The 25,919-nt window shown below is 39.4% G+C and overlaps 1 protein-coding gene across 3 annotated transcripts in view; it reads left to right on the forward strand.

The window, feature by feature from the left end:
* Positions 1–2,646: 2,646 nt before the first annotated feature.
* Positions 2,647–25,919, forward strand: part of ebf1a (EBF transcription factor 1a) — a 126,524-nt gene continuing 103,251 nt past the window's right edge. For all 3 annotated transcript variants that reach the window (XM_057349501.1, XM_057349502.1, XM_057349503.1), the window contains exons 1-6: positions 2,647–3,407; positions 4,018–4,174; positions 5,058–5,121; positions 5,944–5,999; positions 12,962–13,035; positions 17,708–17,776. In XM_057349501.1, coding sequence (XP_057205484.1) covers positions 3,274–3,407; positions 4,018–4,174; positions 5,058–5,121; positions 5,944–5,999; positions 12,962–13,035; positions 17,708–17,776 — 554 coding nt within the window. In that variant the 5' untranslated portion in view covers positions 2,647–3,273. The remainder of the gene's footprint in view (positions 3,408–4,017; positions 4,175–5,057; positions 5,122–5,943; positions 6,000–12,961; positions 13,036–17,707; positions 17,777–25,919) is intronic.

Below are 25,919 nucleotides of genomic sequence, written 5' to 3' on the forward strand. Positions count from 1 at the left end.
TGTGTGACTTTAACTCTCTTTAGAGGAAGAATGGAGGAAACATTAGCGAATCAAAGAGCGTTAGCCTTTAACCCGCTCCATCCTTTTGATCAAAGTTAGCCTTGAACTCTGACCTCCCTGTAAAAGAAGAGAGGAAAAAGTATTAAAAAATACATGTGAAAGAGAGCGACAAAGCACTCTGTCTTTTTTTGGAAAGGACAGATATTCCCTAGGTTTCCTTTTCTCACGGAATGAGAATATAAATTATGTTGTCTTCACAGGTTATGGTTCCCTCCTGTGTGGATTTCCTAATTCATTTTTTGTAAAGGCCTTAATGGCAAGGTTAAGGTCAAGTGTAACAGTAGAGTTTTTCCTCTTCCCTTGTAAAGCTTGATACGGGTCTTGTTGTAATATAGAGCATTTGTATTGTAACATACAGTTTGTATTACAGTAGCCTGATTTAGGATTTTGAAGTGTTTTCCCTTTTTTCTAAGGTGTTATGTGTTTCCACTTATGGCCAGAAGGTGGCAATGTTGGACTATCCATAGGTAGGCTTATCACGCGCTTCCTTCACATCCTTGATGAACATGAAATCTTTCGTAAAGCGATTTCTTTGGTTTCAAAACGCAAGATCTTTTTTGTTTTAATATTTAGGCACACATACACTCTTACTAGAATCGCCAGCAAATGAGACACTTATTTTCCTATTTAAAGTAGTTAATATAAGGCTAAGACGGACCACACTTTTTTTTCCCGTTAGTCATTAATTCATTACATTTATATAGCGCTTTTCTGGTATAGGCCTACTCAAAGCGCTTTACATCGAATTAAATATTGAAAACATTAATTATAGTGCTGCCTTGTTGCATCGTAACCTAGATCTAGCTATTTGTACTGCTGTGCGCATTTATGTTAGTCTTACGTCAAAATTAATTCAGTGTTGTTTTGTCCTTTTTTAAACAAATGCTTGACATACGGCCTAATTGTTTCAAACGGATAAAAGTGCTGATAGATTAAATTATCTCACGTGGCAAGTACTTTACATTGTGATTTATTTAATGGTTATTCAATTCAATTATATGGTTATTACTCATCAACGACATCGTGATTTATGTGCACATCTGTTTTCTGAATCAAATCAAATTTGTCGCTGTCAGCAATAGCCTAAAATAAGCCTAATATTATTTAATGTTTCTTTTAAGAAATTGACATGGACATGAGTTCACTTAAAAGTGCAGGACAGACACGCTCAATTTTTGAATATGGTTTTAACACTTAATAAGGCATATCTCTAATAATATATATATATATATATATATATATAAAGAGATGCGCAGAAGAGACTACTGTTTCTCAACCAGCGGTGTGTGTAACATACATGTCAATGTACATTGACATTCAGTTTTTGCCACTTGTAAACTGTTGTGTGGGAATATAAATACAGAGACCCAGGGGGAGCAGAATTTCCCCTCAGCTTGACCATGCAGCACTGGAGGTACTCTCTTCCTTCCTCTGCCTTCTTTGGGGTGTTTAATGTAGTGAAATACATACTTTTCTTGTGCATGCACATACCCGCTTTGAACATTTCTAAAATATAACAAAGTCTTATAATTGCATATTATACCACAAACCTGCTGTTTTGAAGCATGGAAAACATAATGTGCTGCTACATTCAGTCATAGGCTATGTTATTGCTTTACAGTGTGTTTGACAGCGATTTTTTTTAACGTTTCACATTGCTTTATGACGAGCGGTAGACTTTTATTTTGTTTATTGCAGTCTCTACCGTTAGAACTGATAGGTTAGTTTTAGAATCAAATTTTTATCCATGACGTATTTGTCAGCAATGTCTCTTTGTGCGCATTCAGTCTTTTGAAATCAATTAAATTGTCACATTATGTATTTATTTATTTGTGACAACAAATTGTCAGACAGCGAAGTTAACATGTTCTCTTTTTAAATTCAGAATTAAAACAACAAATGTAACATTTATATGAATGCAAAATCTATAAATGGTTTGTTTCCACTAAAATATACATCGATTAATTATTCACTGCCTCGCTTTTCCTTTAAGACAATTAACCAAACGTTTTACTACAGTAACAATCGTTTAGGTGTTAGTTAAAACCCGTATAACCAAATTACACCTAAGCTAATGGCAGTAACCGTGGTTCAACCACGATATTTGTTTTAAAACTATATGGTTGCTACACTTTTACTATAATAAAATCATGGTTCCGAATTATTGTTTTTTTATACACAAATGTAGTCTACACCAGTCGGACTCTCATCTCATTATTTCAAAAGTAGCCCTCCCCCCCCTTTTTCATATTTTGTTATTTCATAAACATTGTATCAATACTTATAGTAGCTCTTAAGGTACACCGCATGTTTGTAGAATTCCTTTCTTTTCATCAAGACCCACCTTATTGAGATTATACTAAAAATGAGTCCAACAATATCAAAAACAAGACACCATAACCCAACGTTCATGTAAACGACATCGGTTTGGCATCAGTTGCGCGCTCTGGTACTCTCGTGACATTGAACGCACGCATAACTTCTTTTCTCTTTCCTCTCCAAACGCGCCGCTCGCTAAGTGGGCAGGGCGGGCTGTGATATCTAATTAGGCGACGGGCTTTGTGGTTGGGTGGACAGCTAATGGTAGTTCGGCTTTACTTATGTTTGGGGGGCGGCCCTGCGCTCGCAGTCACTCCCTCCTCCCTTTGGGGTTAGTTTGCTTGTGTTTAGTTCCGAGACAGTCAAATCGGATTCCTTTGGGAAAGGACACAAATCACTCCCGTTTGAACAAGGGAAGCAGCGAGGGAGCTGTCTCCACAAGGGTCCACCTCTCCTGCTTGATTTCATATTGCTCATTCATGTGATTTGATCAGAGAATACTCTTGGTGGAGAAAGACAGAAAGAGAAAGGAGGAGAAAAAATTGTCTGTGGATGATGACATTTGATCTAACACTCGTTCTTGATTCTGTTGTTTCTTAAAGTGACATTAGACTTTTTTTTGCCAAGGTAGACCAAAGGGACCTTCAGTCTAATCTTACTAGCCCCTCTTCGCCTACTAGTTTTTTGTTTGATTGTTTGTTCTCGCACGGTGTTTCCAAACCTGGATGTTGACAGCTCGCGTTTCTTTTGGCACGTCGCTCGATTTTCTTTTTCACAGAGGAAGCGCTAATAGAGACAAACGCGGTGACACCTGCTCACCCATATACTTCTCGTTATCTTTTTCACGGAACGATCAAAACAAGCGAACACCGGTGACGGGAAAAGTCTGTTTTCATGTTCGGGATTCAAGACAGCATTCAAAGGAGCGGGAGTAGTATGAAAGAGGAGCCCATCGGAGCCGGGATGAACGCCGTCCGGACATGGATGCAGGGTGCCGGAGTGTTGGATGCGAACACAGCCGCTCAGAGGTAAGCCGGCGGCGGTGTTCAACGCTCTCCACACACGCCACGGGAAAATATATTTCCTTATTACACAGAGACGACACAGAACGGTCGTGTTTAACATCTTACTCGGGAGATTGGCTATGTTCATATTAATAATCATGCGACAAAGAGATTTGATTTAATCCAGAGATAAGTTGTTGCTCTTAGCATCTTATCTGGTCTGTTGTATGAACCAAAAGAAAGAAAAAAAAGGAATGTGGATATTCCAGTTTGGTGTAGTTTGCCATAATCAGTTCTACATAGTTGATGCAGCTAGATTTTTATTAATTACTTTTTGATTTATGCTACCTAACAATTACAGCTATCATGTTAACTATAGCCTACTATAATAATTGATGTAAAGGTTTTTATTTTATTTTAGAATGACTATTAAACACTGTCTAAGATAATTCAATATTTATAATTAAATCTTTTAAAATGTCAAATGAACAGAATGGCTTTTGTGTTAATTTTTAGGAAAATATGACTATTGTAAATTATCTGTAGAGTTTCACATTATTGTAATTAATTAACAACAAAAACGCAACTTTTGATTTTCTTTAAAACAAGTTCTCTCTCTTGTAATTCTTCGTAGTGGAGTGGGTCTTGCTCGAGCACACTTTGAGAAACAGCCCCCATCAAATCTTCGCAAATCCAACTTCTTCCACTTCGTTTTAGCTCTCTACGACAGACAAGGACAACCTGTGGAAATTGAAAGAACTTCTTTTATTGGATTTGTCGAAAAGGAAAAGGCAAGTGAAAATCTTACGCCATGTTTTCAATTGCACTTCATATAGAATTTTTTTTGTTAATTGTAAATTAAAATGGCTTGTCAAAGTGTTTCAAACTAATTTTATATAGGCCATATATTTAAAATTTTGTTAGAGAGAAAATGCGATTCATCTAACTACTGTAAGTCTTAATTAGTTAAAGGTTATTTGTCCACATCCAATAAATTAGTTTGATTTTTTTTTCTAAAACTCTGCTTGATTATTAATTTATTATAATTCTTACATATTCATCATTTTCATTTTAGAAGAGATCAGGTTTTAGAAATTATTTGTTTATTTTTGTCCTTTTGGCATTCATGCATATAGTCGTTGCAGGTCGGTTTGCAGAAATGATACAGTTAGAATGCATCAAGAGGCACGGGGTCATAAAATAAATGATTCCCTTAAAGTTCATATTAACAAGTCGTTTTTAAAATACTTAAATTGTTTTTTTATTGATGGACCCTATACTGCTTTAAAACACTTGAATCAACACTTTTTTCATTTAAACATCTTTGATAATGTGGATCTTTGTTAATTGTTAATTGTAATCTTTGCATGCCTGTTGATTTATTCAAAATAGCGTAGGCCTATAAATTTTCATATAGCCTTTTGTTCACTCCCCGTGCACGTTGTTATTGAATTATTGTCTAATTCAGTAAATTACGCAAAACGTTTTTTCAGACGATGGGGATATTTGTTTACTGATCATGCACGTACTCCCAAAATCACTGTATTTTAAGTCGTTTACAGTATATTTGCTTACGGACTGCTTTTTTGACTTTGTGCCTGATTCACATGGCCACGCATGGTCAGAAATAGTCAAATGGTGATTTCTTGCTTACCTTCACAATTCTCTTTGCAGGAAACTACCGGGGAAAAGACAAACAATGGGATCCATTACAGATTGCAGCTTCTTTATAGCAACGGTAAGAGAGATCGCATTTATCTAAGACTGGACTTTGCATAAACACATCGGGGATTTAGCCAACACATGAATCTGAATGAAAGATACAGACAGACAGCATATGAACCATATGCAAAGTAGTATTATAATAATAATTATTGTTATTGTTTGTTATATATATAAAGACGGCTTAGTAGAAGTCGTTGTAATAGTATAGCTACTGTTTTATGACATCATACAGCCTAATTTTTGAAAGCGGAAGAGATCAAATTTCAGCAATGTCGTGCTGTATTAATTATAAACATTAATGAAACACCAAAAACGATCTCTATTAGTGCACTTTCCGGTTACGCGTTTTGCAGAAATGTGCACTTTATTTTTGATGGAAGTTAATGGCCTGACCATTATCATTGTACACTCTTTTCTGTCTCTTAATGTGGTAAGACAACCAGATATTGAAAGTTTTGTGTGCGTTAGTCTCTCATGTTCGTATAACCCTATTTTTTAAAACATGTTGCGAATATATTTATCCTAGCAGCATATGCATTCTCTTAAACGATCACATTAAAAGCTGTGCATCACATTATTTTATTGTTTTATTTCCGTTTTCGTCTGTGTGTTTAAGTACGAGTTTAACCCAAAGCTAAATTTATCCTTTTACACTGTCAGTACAGGGTTAGATATTTTAATCCAAGTTGTCTAGACATTTGCATCTGTATAGTATTAAGCCCTTGCTTTTGGGCATGGTACATACCTGTCAAATTCATTTCTGGTTCAAAAATGTGTTATCGGTGTGTGACCTGAGTTTTTTAAGTTAAAAAGCTGTTTCCTCTCTCCTCTCCAGGCATCAGAACAGAACAGGATTTTTATGTACGCCTGATTGACTCCATGACAAAGCAGGTAGGATTTTGTTTAAAAAGCTCCATGGTCTGCTGGTGGCACTGGTGTTTATTGTGAGATGATCTGTGTGTGATTTGCACTAAGCAAGAGTAAATGTGTGCATGTGTTGTGCACCCCGGTGAGTTTGGGGTTACACTACGGTATGCCCCAGGGGCACGAGGATCGGTGTCTAAATATGACATCCTCTCTCTGGGACATCATTTAAGATGACTGGGTGTTTTCATGTATTTATGAGCATATGTGACGTGAGATTGAGAGAGAAAGGACAAATTGAATTTTTATAACTCGGGTTTATTGCCAGTCACAGGGGATTTTGTATTATTTGCATATTTTTGGTTCAATCCTTATAAACTTATTTATACTATATATAATGTGTTGTGGAAACAAATGTTTGTTATGAAGAGTTTAGCACAGACATGTAAAAAAATCATCATAGTTTACAGATCATTAGCTAACAGTGCCAGTTTTGAGCTTTAACCTTAAAGGAAAACTTTGCAGAAAGGGCAAAAAGAGCAACCTCTCTGAATCCTGTATATAAATCCTTTTTTTATGACGGGAACAGAAGTTTTTTTTCCTTTTCTGCTTTCCTTATTCACCCGTTCCCACTCTTTTCTCAGCATTCTTTCTTAATCTCTCTCTAAATGTTGTGTTTCAAAGACAGAGCAGAGAAGTATCTGAAAGCCGCTAACAGCTGAGAGTCAAAAAGCTCATGACTATAAATGTGAAAATGTTCAGATACAAAATAACGAATTATTATAGATGAGGGATTAAAGATAAAAGATAATAATATCAAAGATTATTAAGAGATAGAAAATATTAAAAAATTGTATTTAGATTAATATTGAGACACTAAAAACTTAAATCGTAGCTAATTTTATAAATAAAATGGTATCTCATTAGCTTTTTGAATAGTTGTGCTGTTTTACAGTGTGCACACACAAGTATATATGTGTGTGTATCCCCAGGCTGTGGGAACAGGGTGAAGTGTGTATAGATTAGCAGACGATGTGCAGTGTCATCTCTGTGACAGACTCGATGAGCCCACAATCACTTAGTACATCATGTGATTTAAACACGCCAGCATGCTTTGCCTATTGTTCTACTTGTTGATACCGTTCTGCCTCATTATGTGTGTGTGTGTGTGTGTGCGTGTGTGTGCGTGTGTGTTCAGAGAATCTGCTGGGGGTGGGTGGAGAGAGAAATACTAAAACTTGTGTCTGGCGATGAATTTAATAGGGGTTATATTTTCTCTGTTAATAAAGTAATTCTTTACAATAAATATAGATTATATTCTTTTTATGCTAATAGTCAGATTATGTTTTTTTTAATAAATTATAGTGTATAGTGTATATTGTAAAAAAGACAATTAAAGAAATGTATTCAAATGTAACGTTTACAGTGTTATTATTATTTTCATATTATCACTAAAAACACGGTCCTGGTATAAATCATTATAGTTGTCAAAAACTGTTCTGCAGCAGCAGGTCTTTGCTCTATCACCCTCTGTATTGGGTGATTTGTTTGCGGTGTAATGCTTTTTAATTTTAATCATTTTTGCATGAATGTTTATGTGTGAAAACCGTGGCTCTGGTGCTAGTTTTCCTCCTCGCACGGCTCAGCGGTTTGGCGGGTGTGTAGCGGGACAGATTTATGTATGTGGGTGAAAGGCTGGAGCGTTGTGCTGAGGGAGAGACTGTTCTCTGACACCCCTGAGGTAAATACAGTGGCCAGGGGGACTGGCCCTGGCTAGGCCTTTCACTGAGTGTCTCAATAAAAAGCCGTTTATCTCCCCGGGGTTGTCTCCCACGTGCACATATATTACTGACTGATTTACAGACTATTTCTGTGGCAAACAGCCCTGCCATACCTGTTAATGATGTGGTGGCAGTGAGCGAGACGTGTGTGTGTGTGTGTGTGTGTGTGCGTGTGTGTGTGTGTGTGTGTGTGCATTAGACTTTGGCAGCCAAGTGGATTATCCTGGCACTTTCCGCTTAAAATAAGTACACTGGTGGTACCATGGTATAAGATGTTTTGTAAATATATATTTGAAAGTAGTTAATGATTATCATATTTATATACCATATATTTAAACAGTAATCCTAGGTATTTCAATGAATACAATATTGCAGTGATCATGTCTAAAAACTACGGTAATACCACTTTACGTGTCTGAGAAAACATGACAATACCATAGTACTTTTTATAGGTGTTAGACTTCGAAACAACAAACGCATTCTTTCACTACATTTCCCATAATCCTTTTTTCCAGTTTTCCAGTTACCAAATTTACATACAATACCTCTTCTATTCATGTCATGAAGACAAATGAAGGCCGCTCTTCATGCTCTCTGCTCTTGTTGTCGTTTCGACTGCGGCATTTTTTTCTCTTCCATGTCAGCGTGAAACATGGCTTAAGTTATGACAGAGTGTTAGCTGGTCTTTAAATGCCTTTCAAAAAACCCGGTCCAAAACCACTCTGCGGTGAGCAGTCGGCCTACATACTGTATGCTGAGGAGGGCTCGCAATGTGTTTAAGATTTCCCATTAAAGCCCCATAACTCTGTACAGAGAGGCTACAGAGCGCCTCTCCACTCAGCATGTGCTGGCTTTGGCAGCGGTGGGCGGGAGAGCTGATGAGCAGGTTTATAGAGCTGTTCAACACACACTTCTCTTTAGCACTTAGCACAGCGGTGAAGTCCAGTTGCCTGACCACACAGTTAGCTACCGAGAGCTGCTGCACACATGTACGGCTATTAGAGACGGCAAGAGATCTGAGGCTATAGCTCCAAGGGACAACTTTGTTTCTAAATAAATAGTTTACATAAAAAAGCCTGTCTGTTTAACTGTATCTTTTTAGGAAGATTTTATGTGTTGAATGTTAGTATTCTTTCAACAATGAGATTAAATAAAGAGCAGAAAGAGACTTCCAAGGCTTATTATGTTATGTGTAAAAATGATTTAAAATAATAAAATAAAATAAAAATATTTTCTGCCAGTTTAGGGTTTTTTCACTTCATTTGCAGCATTTTTATTAGACTCTACAGCCAATTAATGTTATATTCTGCCACTGTTCAACTACACTGTATTTTAAAGCACGCAATCTGTACATTCTGCTCCAAAAAGAATCAATTTCTGACCAAATTCTTTCTTCATTTACTCACCATTAAGTTGTTCCAAATCTGTATTTGTATTAACACAGAGAAAGCTATTTGGAAGAATGCTTAAACCAAACACTCTTGACTACCATAGTAGGAAAATTGCTTTGTATTTTGTTGAACACACAAAAAAGTTATTTTGAAGAATTTAGGAAAGCAAACAGTTCTAGGCCTATGGGGCTATGGTAGTCAATGTTGGCCAAGAACTGTTTGGTTACAAGCATTCTTCCAAATATCTTTCTCTGTGTTCATGAGAGCAAAGAAATGTATACAGACTTGGACCAACTCGAGGGTGAGTAAATGAAGACAGGATTAATATTTGTTACTGGCTGGACTGTCCCTTTAAATTTGAGAAAAATCCCAGATGTTTCTCCTAAGGAAACAAAAGTGAACTCACAAGTGTCTCCACCAGAGCTGCAGAAGTGATCACAACAATGTCACAAACTTTGCTCGCATCTGCCAACATCCCAAAGTCTTCATTAGAAAGTCATAGATTTCAATATGAACGACTTCACAGGTCTATACACTAGCTATATTGTCTTATTTGCATCTATTTAATTTAACCCTTAAGTAATTTTGAAGAAACGTGAATATATAAAATATTAACGTAAAATATAAAGAACTTCATTAAGTGAGCTTGGCGAGAGCAACATCTGAGCAGTAAAAAGTATTTCCTCTGGGAAGCTCCCTGTGCAAACATTCAGAGCTCCGACATGCGATATATCCATATATGCTCTCTCATTTCGCCTGTGGGAACAGTTGGAGCGGGTGTAGAGACGCGAGAGGAGATGGAGCAAAGTGTCAAACTGACAGGCCGTGTCTGTGATCAACGCATGAGCTTGTGACAGATCTGATGAAGAGACTGTAGTAAAGGACTCTCTCTCTCTGACTCTCTCTCACCGTCTCTTTATCCTTCTATCCAACTCAACAGCTAAAGCAGAGAACAAAAGCAAATCACACATGCAGGCTTAATGCGCACACACACGGCGCTGACACGCTAGCATGATGGTAACAAAGAGGGAAATGTGTTTTCATGTATTTACAGTGCATTGTTTACATGCCTCAGATGCGGCTGTCAGTTTACAGCTGCACTGGCGGCTCTCAAACCAGATATGAGGAGCAGTTTGTGCGATATAAAATATGCATTAAAAGGCCTAATGAATGCCTCACACACACCTCAGTGCACCGTGCCATGCATGTTTCATGGGCTCCGTGGCACTCCTTAAGGAGCACTTTGTTCAGAAAGTGTCGGGCTGGAGCTGGCAGGTAACCTGGGCTGCAGCTCGCCTGTTGCTTTGCGTGTGTTTTTACAGCTAAGCTTCAGGCAGATTCCTAAATAAATTTGTGCGGGAAAGAGGGAGGTCTCGCCTGTTCGCCTCAGGTCTGTCCCTGAATTGCGTATGTATTTTTCCCATTAATTGCGGAATAGGTTGTGTTTGTGTTAACATGCCAAAAACACTTCCCCTAAGTATACAACATGCAACAAAGTGACACAAATCTCTTATATTAGATATTTCCTGTAATCAGGAGCTGTTTGGAGACGCTGATGATGTCAGATAGAATATGAATGGTCGCTCTGTGCCAGGCCACGTAAAGGCTTAATGCTGCTCATTTACAAATATTTACGCACATAAGCTTTGAGGCCATAAAGATCACAATCTCCATTGAAAAGGTGTCTGTGTGCATATGTATGGCCAAATCATTCGCTGTTACTGTAGATCATAATGCAAGGACTGTCAGTTCTTTCACATTGGATACGGCAGGAAGTGACATCAGGGGTTACTGTAAAGACGACCCGATGAGGCTTAGTGTTGCATATGATACACAACTATATGATACACAACCATAGCTTTGTTTGCCTCTGAGGCGAACTTGACAAACTGTTCTCAAGAGTTTTTCTAGGCGCTTATATACTGTTCTCCACATGGAGTCTGTTTGCAGGGGTTCTGTGTGATAAATAGCCGGTCTTATATATGAAATGAATGTGTGGTGCAGAGGACGTTATTGTGTGGCCCGAACTGCTTCTCTCTTCCTCTCAGAAAGCCTGCAGGTCGAGGATCTAGGATCTAGACAGTGATGCATGCTAGCGCGCTTTTAGAGGACCTTGACCCTCATTTCCGCAATGTGAAGCCAAACAAACAAATGTCCCCGATCACCAATGTCCTCTAGCCAAAGCAATGACAGGAAGTTAAAATTGTCATGTGCGGACTTTCCACTAGCTGCTTTGAGCTAGTGATTGTTTCTTAGTGCCATGGGTGGCATTTACATGTGTGCGATCAGAGAGAGAGAGAGAGAGAGTGATCTATAGCAAACATGTTTTGGCGTTTACAGTAAGTGTGTGTGTGTGTGTGTGTGTGTGCGTGTGTGTGTGTGTGTGTGAGACAGAGAGCAGCGTGTTAATAGGCTGCAGTGTGTGTATGTTTTGAGTAGAGTCACTGATTTACTGCTGTGGGGGACATCTTGTGTGGAATTGGAGGATGGAAACAAAGCTGAGGTTTTTGGATGAAGTGTTAGCTAGGCCAGATGGCTCACTATGCTCCAGTCTGGCAGCCCAACTGCTTGCTGCACACATAAACACACACATGCTAATGCACAAATACATGCGTGAATGCATACACATGCACAGAGTCAGACGCTTGCAGACAGAGGCTCATGGCACACACACATATACGGACCTCTTATTCATCACAGCAAAATATGACTTGCTGCCTTTTCTTTTTAAATAGGACCACATCATCCACAAGTCATCATTTTACTCTATTTATAGGACATTTTAAAAATTTGGTAATTGCAAAAGGAGCCACACCTGCCCACACACACACAAAAAGCAATATTCTGCTGGCAAGCATTCAATACTACACAGTTTATCGCTTCGGTCTCCTTTTTCTCTCTTTTCTGTTTTCAAAATGTCTTCTTTTATCATAAAGAGCAATTAGCTGAACAATAAAATCTTGTGTCGCTGTGTTAGTCAATATCTGAGCTCCAGATGCCTGTGAAGGGTGAGCAATGTGGCAAGGGTGGCCCGCTCTGACATAAGAAGACAGTACAATACGCACAGTCTAATACACACCGCACACAGCTCTTTTGATTCCCTACGTCTGCTTTTAATTAAACCAAAGAGCAACAAATGACGGAGTTGCACGCTGCCAAAACATTACAATGCACATATAGTCAAGTTAGCTGGCGTCAAATCTGAAACAGGATAACAAATAGGGATGAAACGAGTTGCCAGTTAGAAGGCCTCAGAGGAAATGATTTTCCATCACTTTTAGTGTTTTTGGATAGGATGGTTTTCCATTACTGCAGGTAAGTGGGCATTAAATGACCTACTTTGAGCCTGGCTGAGCTAGGAATGGATCACCCCCCACATGGATGCCTTCCCACAATGCACTGGCAGTCGTGATTGATTGGTTGATTGGCTGAAATAAAGCACGAAATCCAGAGAAGAGTGTGTACAGTGAAGCTAAACACTGCATTCTGAGACAAAAATGGCTGCAATCGACCTTTCAACACCAGCCGTCTACAAGACGAAAAAGGGTCACGTTAACCATCTATGAGTGTTGCAGTTGTGTGTGTGTGAAGAAAGCGCTAGATAGATGTGGTTGCGTTTGGCACACTGTTTCATGTGATGTTTTTGTTCAACAAAATGATGTAACCCAACATTAAATTGTTTTCATTGTCAGATACAAACGCCCTAAGAGTTAGTCATGGAAATCTGTGCATGCATATTACAAAACAAGCACTTAGACCACAATGAAAAATGCCATTGATCAATCTTCCTTAACTATTACTGTTTTTTGTCCACCAGGCTATTATCTATGAAGGTCAAGACAAGAACCCAGAGATGTGCCGGGTGTTGCTGACGCACGAGATCATGTGCAGGTGAGACATACACGTACACCGTTGCAGCCAAAATATGCCTCCTTCACTATTACACAATCAGGCTCTTGAACCCGAGTGCCTCCTCACGTTTCCCAGCCCTACCGGCTAACTATGAGGGCTTTACTTTGGCTTCGCTCTGTTCTTGGCAAGACTCCGGGCCTCTGGATCCAGCATTAGTCTGACAGGGCTGAGCTTTCTGCTAAGCTGCTCATGGCTTCCCTTACAAACACACAGCTGTGGCGCTCGAAGTGAAAGCGCTGTTGTGAATCATACCTAAAGGGAAGGGATAGATTAGCATTATTAAAAAATCGCTGAAAGGTCACGTCATTATTCGTTAATTCGTCATACATGTCAGTCTAAAGCGGTCTGAACAGTTTACTTTGATTTGGGAGAGATGCAGTACGTTTATATCAGGTCACGTCAGCGTCAGAGCCTTATGATGCACTGTTACACAAGACCCTCCCAGATCATTTTTCACCAGCCCAAATGGGATGCTGATAAAGTTACGCCAGTCTGTATCCTATCAGAGTCAGCGCTGTTGTTTTTTTACCAGACTGTGGCGTGGCTATAGAAATCAAAGCTTGGCTTCCCAGAGGACGTTTGTGTTGCACAGAGGTTGCTCTGTCATACCCTGTCATGAGACTCGGTGAGGTTTCGTTTGACAATCAACTTTGTCTCAGATGTTTCTTTTACATTTTTTGGAAAAAAAATAGACATATCTAAATAAGATAAGACAGTTGTTTAGTATTGAAAGAGGATAATGTAAATCACGTATCTTAGATAATTTGTTCGTCTAGAAAATCTAGTCTGTAAATATTGTGAATATTGATTATGGTGTCTGGCCAAATTTTAAGACATTGTTGATATTTTCCTGAAACTTTATAAGACATTTGTGAGGTTTTCTAGTTTGTTTCTCAGCATAAAATCTTAATTTTCTCTCCATCTAATCTCATTAGACAAATTAAATATAGAATCATCAAAAAAAGTCTCATTTGTGAATGTTCACTTCTGCTAAGATAATTAATGCTAATTTTCACGTTTTGAAGGCTGATTGTTTAGTGACGGATGGTTCTTATTTTATTTCCACTTGAAACAAACTACAACCACACAAAGCAAGCAAATCAAAACACTTTGAGCAAACACACATTTGAACAAAAACATGCAAAACTGAGTTTCAAGGGATGAGAAATGCAGAGGATGCACCTTAGTTCAGAGCACCCTCATCTCTCTCCTCTTCTGAATCTCTATCCAGGTCATCCTCTTTCTGCTCTGTGGGAAGAGAGAGAGAGAGCGAGCGAGCGAGAGAGAGCCATGCACCTTTAATTAAAATCAAAAGATAAATTCCTCGCACTTAAAACTGGGTTGTGGAGATGGGCGCTCATCTATTTTTGGTTGAAGTGGGGAGCATTTGAACAGTTTTCTACTAAAAATATACCACTCATGCTTGGTTAATTAGGACAAGGAAAAACTCATTACTCAATAAGAATCCTCTTGTTATTCCACAGCTAATGAATGCAGCTTGCTTTGAGTTTTGACAATGAAATATGTGCAGGCGAGCCAAGGCTGTTAGCTCTCTCTTTCAATCTACCCCTCGCTACCTTTTTTTACACGCTCACACACATGCGCAGCCTTCTGGTATCTCTGTTTGAGAACAGACTCGCTGATTTAAAGATCGGTATTGACAAAAACACTTAGTAGCATACGTGTCCACAAAGGCTCACGGCGTCTGCTTTGATTTGCCACTTCAGGATGGAGTGGAACAGGAAGAGGCTTACACCCATAGGAAAATGGTTTTGATCAGTTGTTGCTCTTTTATAGTTTAGAGGACTTTATTGAGTTCTAAGTTATGTTTAAGCATCAGCTTTGTAATAAGAGTTTCTTATAAATAAATATGTAAAACATATTTTTGATGTACAGCAGGAGTGTAGAGCTATAGACCATTTTGCAAGATGTAAACAACGCTGGTCCAGAGCCACTTCCTGTTTCAGTTTTTAACACCGCACAAGTAAGTATAAGTAACAGAACATTTAGAATTACTCTAACAAAAATCTTTAAGACTTAATTGAAAAATAAAAAAAGAAACAGGATGTGCTTCTGGACCTGTAGTGTATAAGTCTTACAAAATTGTCTCTATAGTTTGCAAGCATGGCTTGGATAATTTGATCTTTAGTCAGAAAATATTAATATTTATATAATATCCTGTGATTTTATATTAAAATCTCTGAGTTTTGTGTCTGACCAAATCTGAGCACAGTTTGAGAAACAGAGTTTACTACAATTTCATTCCTTTGTGATTTGTCTTCTAACAAAAGCTTAACTTGGTTGCACACCAAAAAGCAGCCAAAACAGATATGGTTCCATTTCAAACAAGTAAACAACCTCCATCTTGCCGTCTTCGTATGCACAGTGTTTCGATACCGAGCCTGTGCTGAGAGAGCGGCACAATTACCAGTTTGCAATTAGACTGCTTTCCATTAATCAGGGCTGTTAATTGCTGTACGCCTTGCCATTAGCCATATGGTGCCGCATGGGCCTGTGAACACGAGACAGAGACGCATTTTCCCAAAACAACTCGCCTCACAGGCAAGGCCAGAAACAATCACTCAAAAAAGCAACTCTGGGCTCTTTATGATGAAATTTCACGTCCTCATGCACACAGATTGGTGAGGTTTTGTTTGCTTTGTGCGGTGCAGAAGAAACATCACAATCTTGGCCAGATTAATAAAGGCTGGACTGATACACTGGGTGGTCACAATGAGAGAAATTTGGACTTTGTTTGGTTTAGGGGGCTATTTTTGAACAGACCGAGGGCACTATAAAGGAGCTGAGTAAGGGTTGGGCAAAGGGCAGTTTAGCTTTAATGGCATCAGCGAGGGCCACATCCTGGTAATTACATACAGCAAATTTGGATTTAATTTCTTCAAATGCCGCGGCAAGAGGAAACGCTTGAGATTAAAGATTACGGTTTCCCTGCAGGTCCGCTGGGATGGAGCAGAACGAGCAGGAAGAGGGTAAAAATCCCCAAACAAAGCCAGAGCTTGCATGTAGTAATTAGCATATTGTTGATGGGGAGGGGTTGTGGGTGGTGGTGGGGGGTAGGTTGTGTTCTAGTGTCCCAAGGGTGCTGGCTGATGATTGGGTTATTGGAGTGTCACATCCATCTGTGCCCACCCCTCGCTTCCCAGAATGCTTTGCTTCCGTGATCCATTGGGGCTCTTGTGTGACCCAGTTCTGAGAGAACATTGTTAAAGACTTGACTGCTCTCAGAGGAGAGAGAGAGAGTGCAGAGTGAGAAAAGGTAAAATTTAAGGGATAAAGACTAGAATAATCAACTGTGAGTGCATCAAAAAGAAAATATTTTAGACTTATAGTGACCACACCAGTATGAGAATGAACAGTCCTAGAGGCCAGACTGGGTCAAGTCTGATCCACGTTATCTTACCCATCAGGTCTAAAGAAGTCCATTCGCACAGATCTATATTGCACCTATCGCATGACACCTCAAACCCTACTCTCTCTCTCATTCAAGTCCCTTTGCCATCTGTGCAGAGAAACCTGAACCCACCGCCCCCCTGCTGTTTACCACCAGTCTCCATCCACCGAAGACTCCATGTACTCCTGCTTTCCATCCCTGCTGTCTTCCTTCACTTGATCATGCTGTAGTGTCCATCTTGAGCTCTCTTTATAGCTCTCTCTTCTTCTGTCCCAACAATTACCTAATGGAAAGAAAAATATGATTTTGGAACAGGAAGAATAGGAAGTAATGTGTTTCACAACTTTTTGCTGATGCTGTTACTTTTCATTACTTAAAGCAACAGAAGCATTATTTCTTGTTTGCAGTTTTTTCTAAAATTAAAAATGTTGCATGTCTTATTTTATGTTGTTAATTTGGGAAAGGAAAAATCACAAGTCAGTTTTTAAATACCAATGTTTGTGTTTGATACCAATGAGAGAAAGACCATAGTAATAATACACTTCTTGTCATAACGTCTCAAACTTGGCTCAGATGTGCCAAACATGATCTGCAGTCAAAAGTCAAAGACTTCAAATGAGCTCAAACATTTCTCATCAAATTCTCCCAAGACCATACATTCTGAGCCATGCTATTCACAAAATTGATCCAAATGTACGTCAACAATGGTCTCATTTGTTTCTGGTTTATTTACTTATTCATATATTTATTTATTAGCCAAGGAAAGCTGTGGTGATTTCTGTTGAACTCCGAAAGAGCAACTTCTGAGCAATTTCTTTCGAGAGCACATTTGCAAAACGTGCATCACACAGACATTTTCCCTTCAGTCTGACTCGGGACAATTCATCCTGTTAAAACTAATCGCCCTTTATGTGCCCTCTCTCCTCCTGTATCTTTTCCTCTCTTAAATACCCGGTTATCAGCTGTACCTCTAATCCTTCAGTAACGGCCCTGATCCGGGCAGTCTGTTAACTGTAATTACTGAAACACGGCCTGAGAGGCAGCATATTGTTCACTGTGTGTACAGGAGTGAATGCCTGCCTTCGAGGAGTGAAAGAAAGATTGTTTTATAATTGCTACCTCTCTCCTCTCCACTGTTTGAGGTGAGCGCTGACATATGTGCAGTAACGCCCAGGTTAACCACTCTCTTCTTTTTCTCTTCCTCCTCACCATCATTCCTGGCTCCTACATCTCCATTAGCCGCTGCTGTGACAAGAAGAGTTGTGGCAACCGTAACGAGACGCCCTCTGACCCGGTCATCATTGACAGGTAAGAGCTGGATATACTGTTTGTACAGTGTGTACATGTGTATTTGCACATACTATGAATAGTTTGTCTTGTCTGATGAGGCACATGGCACATGCAAGTCCACTAGAAGTGTTAAAAGTGGTGTGATGTGTCAAGTTAGGTATGAATCGTTTCACAGAGTTGACCATGGATCTTCACAACTGGAAAATCTCGAATTTTGATGCTGGTTAAAAATTACATTTGCTACTTTGGTGCTGGATCATATTGGGTTAGTTCTCCATAGTCTTGCTGTTATTTGTCACATTTCATGTGTTGTCTACCTTGACCAAGATCCACAGAAGCTGTGAAGTTATAAAAAGACTATGATAAGTTATATAAGTTATAAAAAGACTATGTAAACTTGTAGCATCACTGAGTGAAGTGATAATGCACTCAAATAATCACATTTAAACGCATCTATACCACAAGTGTTGCTTTACAGCATCTGCACTAGAAAGGCTCTGTGGATGCTCTATTTCAGGCCTCACGCTCTGTTGCTCATAAAAAATTGCAAATCAAAGAAATCACTATAAATGGCAAAACAACCTGCAAGCTATAGAATAAGAAAGCCCATAAAGTAATTGTTTGGTTATAGGGTTAGGTTGTTTTGAGGCTCTCCCAGGGTATTTGAGTACTGAAATATGTACAGTATGTATACATAATTAGCAGTGAAACGTGTAAAACTACTGGAGACGTTGTGTGCGGTGAAGCATGTCTCCTACCCTCTTTGTTTAAAAGATCATACAACCATGTCAACACTATTACGGGAGGCGAGGCAATTTTATTTCTGACTTCCTCCTGTCAGTTTATCTTCCAATGATAACACTTAGTGTGCACACTGCTCAGGATAGCATTTCTGGACATTATCGTGTTAATAAGCATTGAAAATTTGTGTTTAAGGTGCGCTGTCGCCTGCGTGTTTGTGTTAATAAGTCAGTGACCTGTGCTGACGAGCACAGCTGTAGGTCTGCCACAGCTTTGCAGGCAATGGTGTTAAATGTGTGTGTTTAAGAACGAAAGAGGCTTCTACCTGGCTGCTGTGTCTGTGTGGCTCGCCCATTTCTGCTCCACTGGGCTTGAACGCTTCACAGCTCTCAAAGACAGCTGCAGCCCCACTATGCCACGTGGCCTCACCTCCACCGAACACACGAAAACACACACACATAAAAGCAGTCTGCCCATCACTGGCATATTTTTTGATTGTTTTTTTCCCATAAAGATTTCTGCAATGCTTTTTTCACATCCTCCTGTCGCATCACCACTTTTGCTGTTTGTGGTTGTCAGTTTGGACGGGAACTCGAGTTCCCTAGTGAACGTTGTCGTTCGGGTTGAAGACAGCAGCTGTGCTGTTAGTCGGGGTTTTTAACTTTTTGATGTCAAGTGGTCCATATATAAAATGTGTAAAGGGAGCTATATTTGTATATGATTGAAATTGATTTATTTTTGTTTCTTACTGTTGGAAATAGAATGAAGATGATTTTTTTCAGTCTGCTTAATTCTTTTTCACAAATCCCCTAGCTTCTTGCAGCCCCTGAGGGTATACGGACCCCCATTTGAAAGTCTTTAGAAAGCGTGACCATACGTGCCATTTCTCTCAGACACGTCCTGGCCAGGATTTCGGGTGCGTTGTCCGGAGGTCGCATTTGTCCACCGCACGTCATTATTTCAGGTTTTAGTTCAGAAAAGCAACCGTTTTATTTCAAGGTAAAAATGAACCTATAATGATTATACGTTTTAAGATAAATAAATGTTAATTTTATTTAAAAAAAATTTACTGAAAGATGTGAACCTCGAAGACTTATGTTGTGGATAAATGCGACCTCCGGAGGACACACCCGAAATCCTGGCCAGGAAGTGTCTGGGAAAAATATCACGTTTGGTCACCGTGCTTTAGATCAAACACCTTTAGACTCAGGCGTTCAGTCATCATTAATTGACAACAAATAAAAATTAAGTAACAGTCCTATTTGTCACATGTCTCTCCAAAATAAGAAAATAGGTCATTTTAAGAAGCATAAAGGAAAAGCTTAAAGGAGTTTACTGAAATTCTCATTTTGGACCAATATTATCTTGGCCGCATTGATATTCTAAAGTTCCCAACAAACATGGCGCAAGATGGAACAGAATCAATTACGGCAACCGCAGACGCTGGCACTCCCAAATTCATCAAAAATATGATTTCGGCGTCTTCCTTCCCTTGAAGTTATTTAGCTGAATAAATAAGAGCTCATTAGCGTGGTCTTGTTTCAAAGAGCTGATTAGCTTTTACAGCAGTAATTAGCAAGGCTAGCGCTAATTCCTCTGGAAGACTAATGAAAGTGATTTCCTAATTAGGTTCCTCTCATAAGACGCCACAACAGGCCACTTGAGCGAAACCAGAGGAATGACAGGCAAATAAAGGCAACTAACAATGCCTTGTGAGATTGTTAAAAAAACAAATCTAACTACCAGCTAGATGAACGCTCTTGGGCCGTTGGCTCGCTGTTTGACTTCTCGAAAGAATTCAGAATCAAATGTTTTATTGAACGGGTTTTGATATATTGGGGTGAATTGAATTGCGCACATGAAATTTAAAACTACTCAGTTTTTCTCCGTAGTAATGCAAGCTTTTTTAAGAGGGTGTGTATGGTGGATGGCTGTATCTAATTCTAATCTCTCATTGCATTTAAAGATGTGTGTGTGCGTGTCATGATTGACTGCTCATCTTCTCCTTTTTTTCCTATTCTTTTTCCTTCAGAGCTCTGTTAAAGCCTCAGTAAGATTATTTCAAATACTTTAATCTGCTCTTATTGACACGGACACAAAAGGCCACTGACATCTAATAGCAGTCCTTCAGCTCTCCTTTTTCCTGCCGCCTGTTTCATCTTATTCAGATCCTTTAGAAGCGCTCTCTCTCCCGTTTTATTCCTTCTCTCTATTTCTTTCTCTTATCATTGTGTGTGTCAGGAGTAATTGAAGCTCAATAAGCCGTACTGTAATGGGGAAAGGTGTCGTTCTATCTCCCTGGGAACATTACAGTTGATGCCTTCATCACCATGGATACTCTTAAACACTGATAGTGATTGCCGAGTGCGGAGAGTTCAGAGTTCCCGTGGTAACCGTGGGAGTTTTGCGGCTTTGAGCATCGACCCCGCTGGAAGGCTTTGTTTGTGATGTAATCTTCAACATCTGGATATCCACTTCATGAAGGAATAACACAGAAAAGGATGGAAAACAGGGTTGACATGCCCTTTTTCTGAATGTTTAATGGAGGTCTTTGGCTCCACATCATACTTCTGGCCAGATTTGACCTTCTGCTCTGATAGAAGTAGAACAGGAAGTTATGCGTTTCACAGGGAGCTCTCATACACCCATTTCTGCAGATGTTCTGTTACTGGGCATTATAGAATATGGCACAATTATTATTTCACATTTGCAGTTAAAAAATCTTTAAAGCGATGTTACCCGAAAATTCAGTCTTCATTTACTCACCTTCTTGTCATTTTAAATTGAAGATATATTGACGAATGTTGGTCACCGAACAGCGACGGTATCCATTGACTTGCTTTGGTTTTGTGTCCATGCAATAGAAGTTATTGGGTACCACCGTTGATCAGTTACCAACATGTGTTTGAAGGAAGAAAGGAAGAAAGTCATGCAGGTTGGAAATGACAAAAGGGTGAGTAGATGTTGACAATTGTCATATTTGGGTTTGAGCCACCCCTTTAAAATTTAGTGTATTCAATGTATGCATTTCAAGTGTATGCGAGCTCCTTGGAAGTCAAACCTGGGACTTTGGGATAACCCCAAAGTCCCATGTATACGATTGTGTAAAGTGTGTAAAGCAAAGTTGAAAATAAGATATTTTGAAATGAAATGTAATTTCCTGAGAGAAAGATGATCATGTCTGATCTAGAGTTTCAAAAGAGATATCGACAGTGTAACGCACTGCTCAGATTTGTCATGATATCAAATGATCTGTTAACAATCAATAAGTATATCTCTATATTCTTCTTGTGTGTCGACGAGTATCTAGTTTAAGGAGGCACATTTAAGAGAAAGTTGATACTTGAAAACAAAATATAACCGAGAACCTCATTAGGTCTCCCGTGTTGTGAAAGCGCTACATTTGAGCAATTAAACTTTTCTCAGAGTTGTGAGAAAGCGAGAAGCAGCGCTGTAGTTCTGCAGTATGTTTGAATTAGTGGATTAGAGGGCTCTATTTCACAAAAGCTGTTCTCTGAATCGGTGGCTGGAGAATGATCTTAACAGGCTGGGGTTCCCATTGTTAACATAATCCTGTCCAGTCTGTAGCCCTATTGTGTGGCAATTAAAGACTGAGAGACTGTGGAGAGCCCAGTGTGCGCCTGTGTGTGTGTGTGCGATTAAAAACACAGTAATATAGTGAACAAGAGCATTTGTGATAAACGTTTAAAAAAAATGTTTCTGTCAGCTGGCGAGTTCTTTACTTTAAATGAGCTACACTTAAAGTGTGAGTGGAGGAAAGTGTGTGTGTCTAGGCTCAAAAAATGTCTGTGTGTGTTGTGTGCGTGATTCTCCAGGCTGGGCTGTCACAGCTGTTGAAAGGTGATGTGCTTCAGTGCAGTGAAAATGTCTTCTGGAGTGTGTTTGTGTGTGTGTGTGTGTGTGTGTGTGTGTGTGTGTGTGTGTATGAGTGTTTGTGAGTCAGTATGTGTATAGGTGTATATGTGTGGCCTACTTAAGCCCAAACGGTGCAGGAATAATAAAAGGCCAAGATCTGCTGTTCCGAGTTAATACAGGGTTAAAGATATGCAGCTCACTGTCAACAATCCTATCATCCGCCTGGATGGCTCCCAAGGAAGAGCATGCACTCCTCTCCACTCGCCCGTGCCTGTGTGTGTGTGGTCCTGTGTATGTGTTCTTTCCTTCCCTTTCCAACTTTATTTCTTTATTATTCTTTATTTTCTTATCTTTATACAGACCAGCCATTTTTCTTGCCTTACACACACCTAGAATCTACACACACCTAGTTACATAAAAGTTATAAACCACACACCTAATCTCTCTGTTGTCCTCAATACTCTCTCTTGGTTGTCAAGCATGTTGTCTATACACCGTGGATGAAGTTGTAGTCTCTGGGAAGGCTGATCGTCCCTTCAGGGTAGTGCTGGAAAGCCTGGTAGAGAGTCCTGTTCTCTGCTCTTATAGATAAGAGGCACAGATCAGCCAGATCACTGATCCACTTCACACACTTTAGACAGAGATCTGACCAAAGAATGACTCATTAAACACTCAATGCTGCCTCAGAAGATATAGACCATATGAGAAAGGCAGAGAGGACAGATTCTCCAATCAGATCTAAACGTTTTTATTTTCACGTTGGTGACACAGGAGCAAATGTTCAGTCGACAAGCATGTGTGGGTAAGACGGCGTGTGTGTGTTTGTGTGCGTTTATTAGGAGGGTATTGTTGATGTATGCCATTTCCTTGCGAGTGTGTGTGTGTTGATTGAGGAATGTCAGAGAGGAAGTGCTCCTCCCGGGGAAGGTGATGTCATCGCAGATTCAGGCTGGCTTCCTGTCAGTTCTGCAGCAACAACCTCTCTCTCTTCTCTCTTTATCTCCTCGCCCAATCACTTGTTATTGTTTTCTTAAAGTGATAGTTCACACAAAAAATGTTATTTATTATCATTATTTAGCGTATTTATTACCATCAATTATTAATTATGTTGTTCTTCATACAATAAAAGTAAACGGCCACAGGCTAGCATTACAGTCTTTACTATAGTCTTAACATTCTTCTCATTTCTGCCATTCACTTTAACTATGTTAGATAAACCAGAAGCATTTAAATTCTGCAGAAAATAGGTTTAGTAATCATAAAGGTGTGGAACATCATGAGGCTTAAAAATGATGAAATTCACTTTTGTGGGAACTTAAATTTGTCACTGTCGAAGTCTGCCCTGAGCAGCCTCTGATTCCCCTGGTAGGAGCATGCTGGGAAAACATCCCTTCTCTGCCTCTTTCCACTGGATGCTCTCACGCAAGGACACTGAGGGACTCCACTAATCCTATTAGTTCTTGTCAACACACACACACACGCACACACGCACACACACACGCACACATACTGATACGAACAAGTGATCACCCGCATCCATAAGCTTACATTTTTCAGAATTATGTGGACAATGAATCCCTGGATGCTTGGTGGCTCATCCAATACTCTCAGGCTTCCCGAATACGTACACTGCAATTAGTTAGTTACCTACAAATTCGACGTTGGTTGATCTGGTCCATATGGTGAGGCCAACCCAGATTTCATAGATCTATATTTAGCATTGTGTTCTGCTCGGTGGGTGTATGTGTATTTGCGCACAGAGGGAACCCCCTCGTCTGAAGTCCATTGTTGTGGTTTGTTGTGTTTGGGATGCACTTCCTGTGGTGAGAGGTCAGCAGCGCGCAGCCTCGGCTGCCTGCTGAATAATTCATGCCATTGACTTTGTGTCAGCTTTCACAGGCGTGCCCAGGGATGTTTTATTCATTTATCTCATTTAGGGGCCCTGCCTGCACCTGTTCCACCATTAAGCACCCCGCTCATTTGCATTAGATGCTAATTTAGTTTACTGGCAGGCCTGGGTTTCCCTATTTTCATTATATTTTTTGGAAACAAATACTGCATTTTAGATGGTACGTAGATTTAAACGTGCACCGCCAAAGCGTGCATGGACGCACGCAGGTTGGGGTTATAATGTGCGAAAGAGAGATTTTGTAACCATTAAGCATTTATTGTTTAGTAATTATAGTTTATTGTTAAAAAGTGCCCCTATTACTGAAACTCATAACATTGGAAGTGTGTGAATAGAAGTGTGTGTGTGCTTAAAAGGTGTCAATAGGGAACAAACTCGCCCTGGGGCAAGTTAAGCACAGATGTGTCTCTTTTTACCCTTTCTCATAGCCCTGTTCCCTTACTTTTCATGAAGATCACCTTCCTTTAAACACACACTGTCATTTCTCCTGTCACCCATCTGTCTCTGTCTTTCTCATTTTAGCCTGTTTATTTCTTCACACTTATGTCAGTACCTTGCTACACGGTCTCATTCAGTGAAGGTAACAGTTACCTCATCACTTGTTCAGAAGCACCTCCCGCACTGCTGTCGTGAGAGGATACGTTTAATCCCCTCCCAGCAAATGCTCAAAACTCAATGGACAACGTTGTACGCCTGTCTAAATCGGTGTTTGCTTGCACGTACAGTATGTGAGTGAGTTTCATTAGTGTCACACTGAATACCGAGCCTTTTCAGAGACGGACACGGCTCAAATATATGTTTACCACTGAACGTGCTGTTCTGCTCTTGGACCGGAGAGCGCGAGACTGTGTGTGCCTCAGATTGCGGCCACCTGGAAATTAATACCGTTACTCTTGTTTGTACTGTCTGAGACTGGCTACATTATGCTTCATGTCTGCTACTCTAATTACTAAACTCTACATGAGGTCTGACCAACACAAATATATATCTAAACTCTGTGCTACGCTCCATGAATTTAATCTGGATTGGAAGCCATTAAAGGAAGAGAGAAGTCTGTTATAGTTTACCTTAATGTTGTTCCAATCATGTATTACTTGATTTTTTATGAAACACAATGGAAGATGTTAGACAGAATTTTCTGGTGGCTTTTCCTATACATTAAATGTGAATGGGATTATGATTTGTGCACTACAATCCAGAAGCTTAGTGTGAGAAACAAAGCAAAATTGTTTCAAAAAAAGTTTCAAAAATTTAAGTTATTCTGTAGAAAAGTGTTACCACATTCATCTTATTTTTAATTTTTATGAGCTATTTCTTTAACACAATAAGTTTGTATTTGTTAACAAGGAGTTAACGCATTAGCTAACATGAACTAACAATGAACAATACTTATACAGCATTTATTAATCTTAGTTCATGTTAATTTCAGTATTTACTAAAACATTATTAAAATCAAACGTTGTCACTGTTAACATTAGTTTAGGCACCATGAACTAACATGAATAATGTAGTGACATTACTAACATTAACGAGGATTAATACATGCAGATAAAATATATTTCTTATTGTTAGTTCATGTTGGTTAATGCATGTACTAATGGTAACATAATACAACCTTATTGTAAAGTGTTACAG

The sequence above is a fragment of the Triplophysa rosa genome, linkage group LG13, assembly GCF_024868665.1.
Source record: "Triplophysa rosa linkage group LG13, Trosa_1v2, whole genome shotgun sequence".
NCBI lineage: Eukaryota > Metazoa > Chordata > Actinopteri > Cypriniformes > Nemacheilidae > Triplophysa > Triplophysa rosa.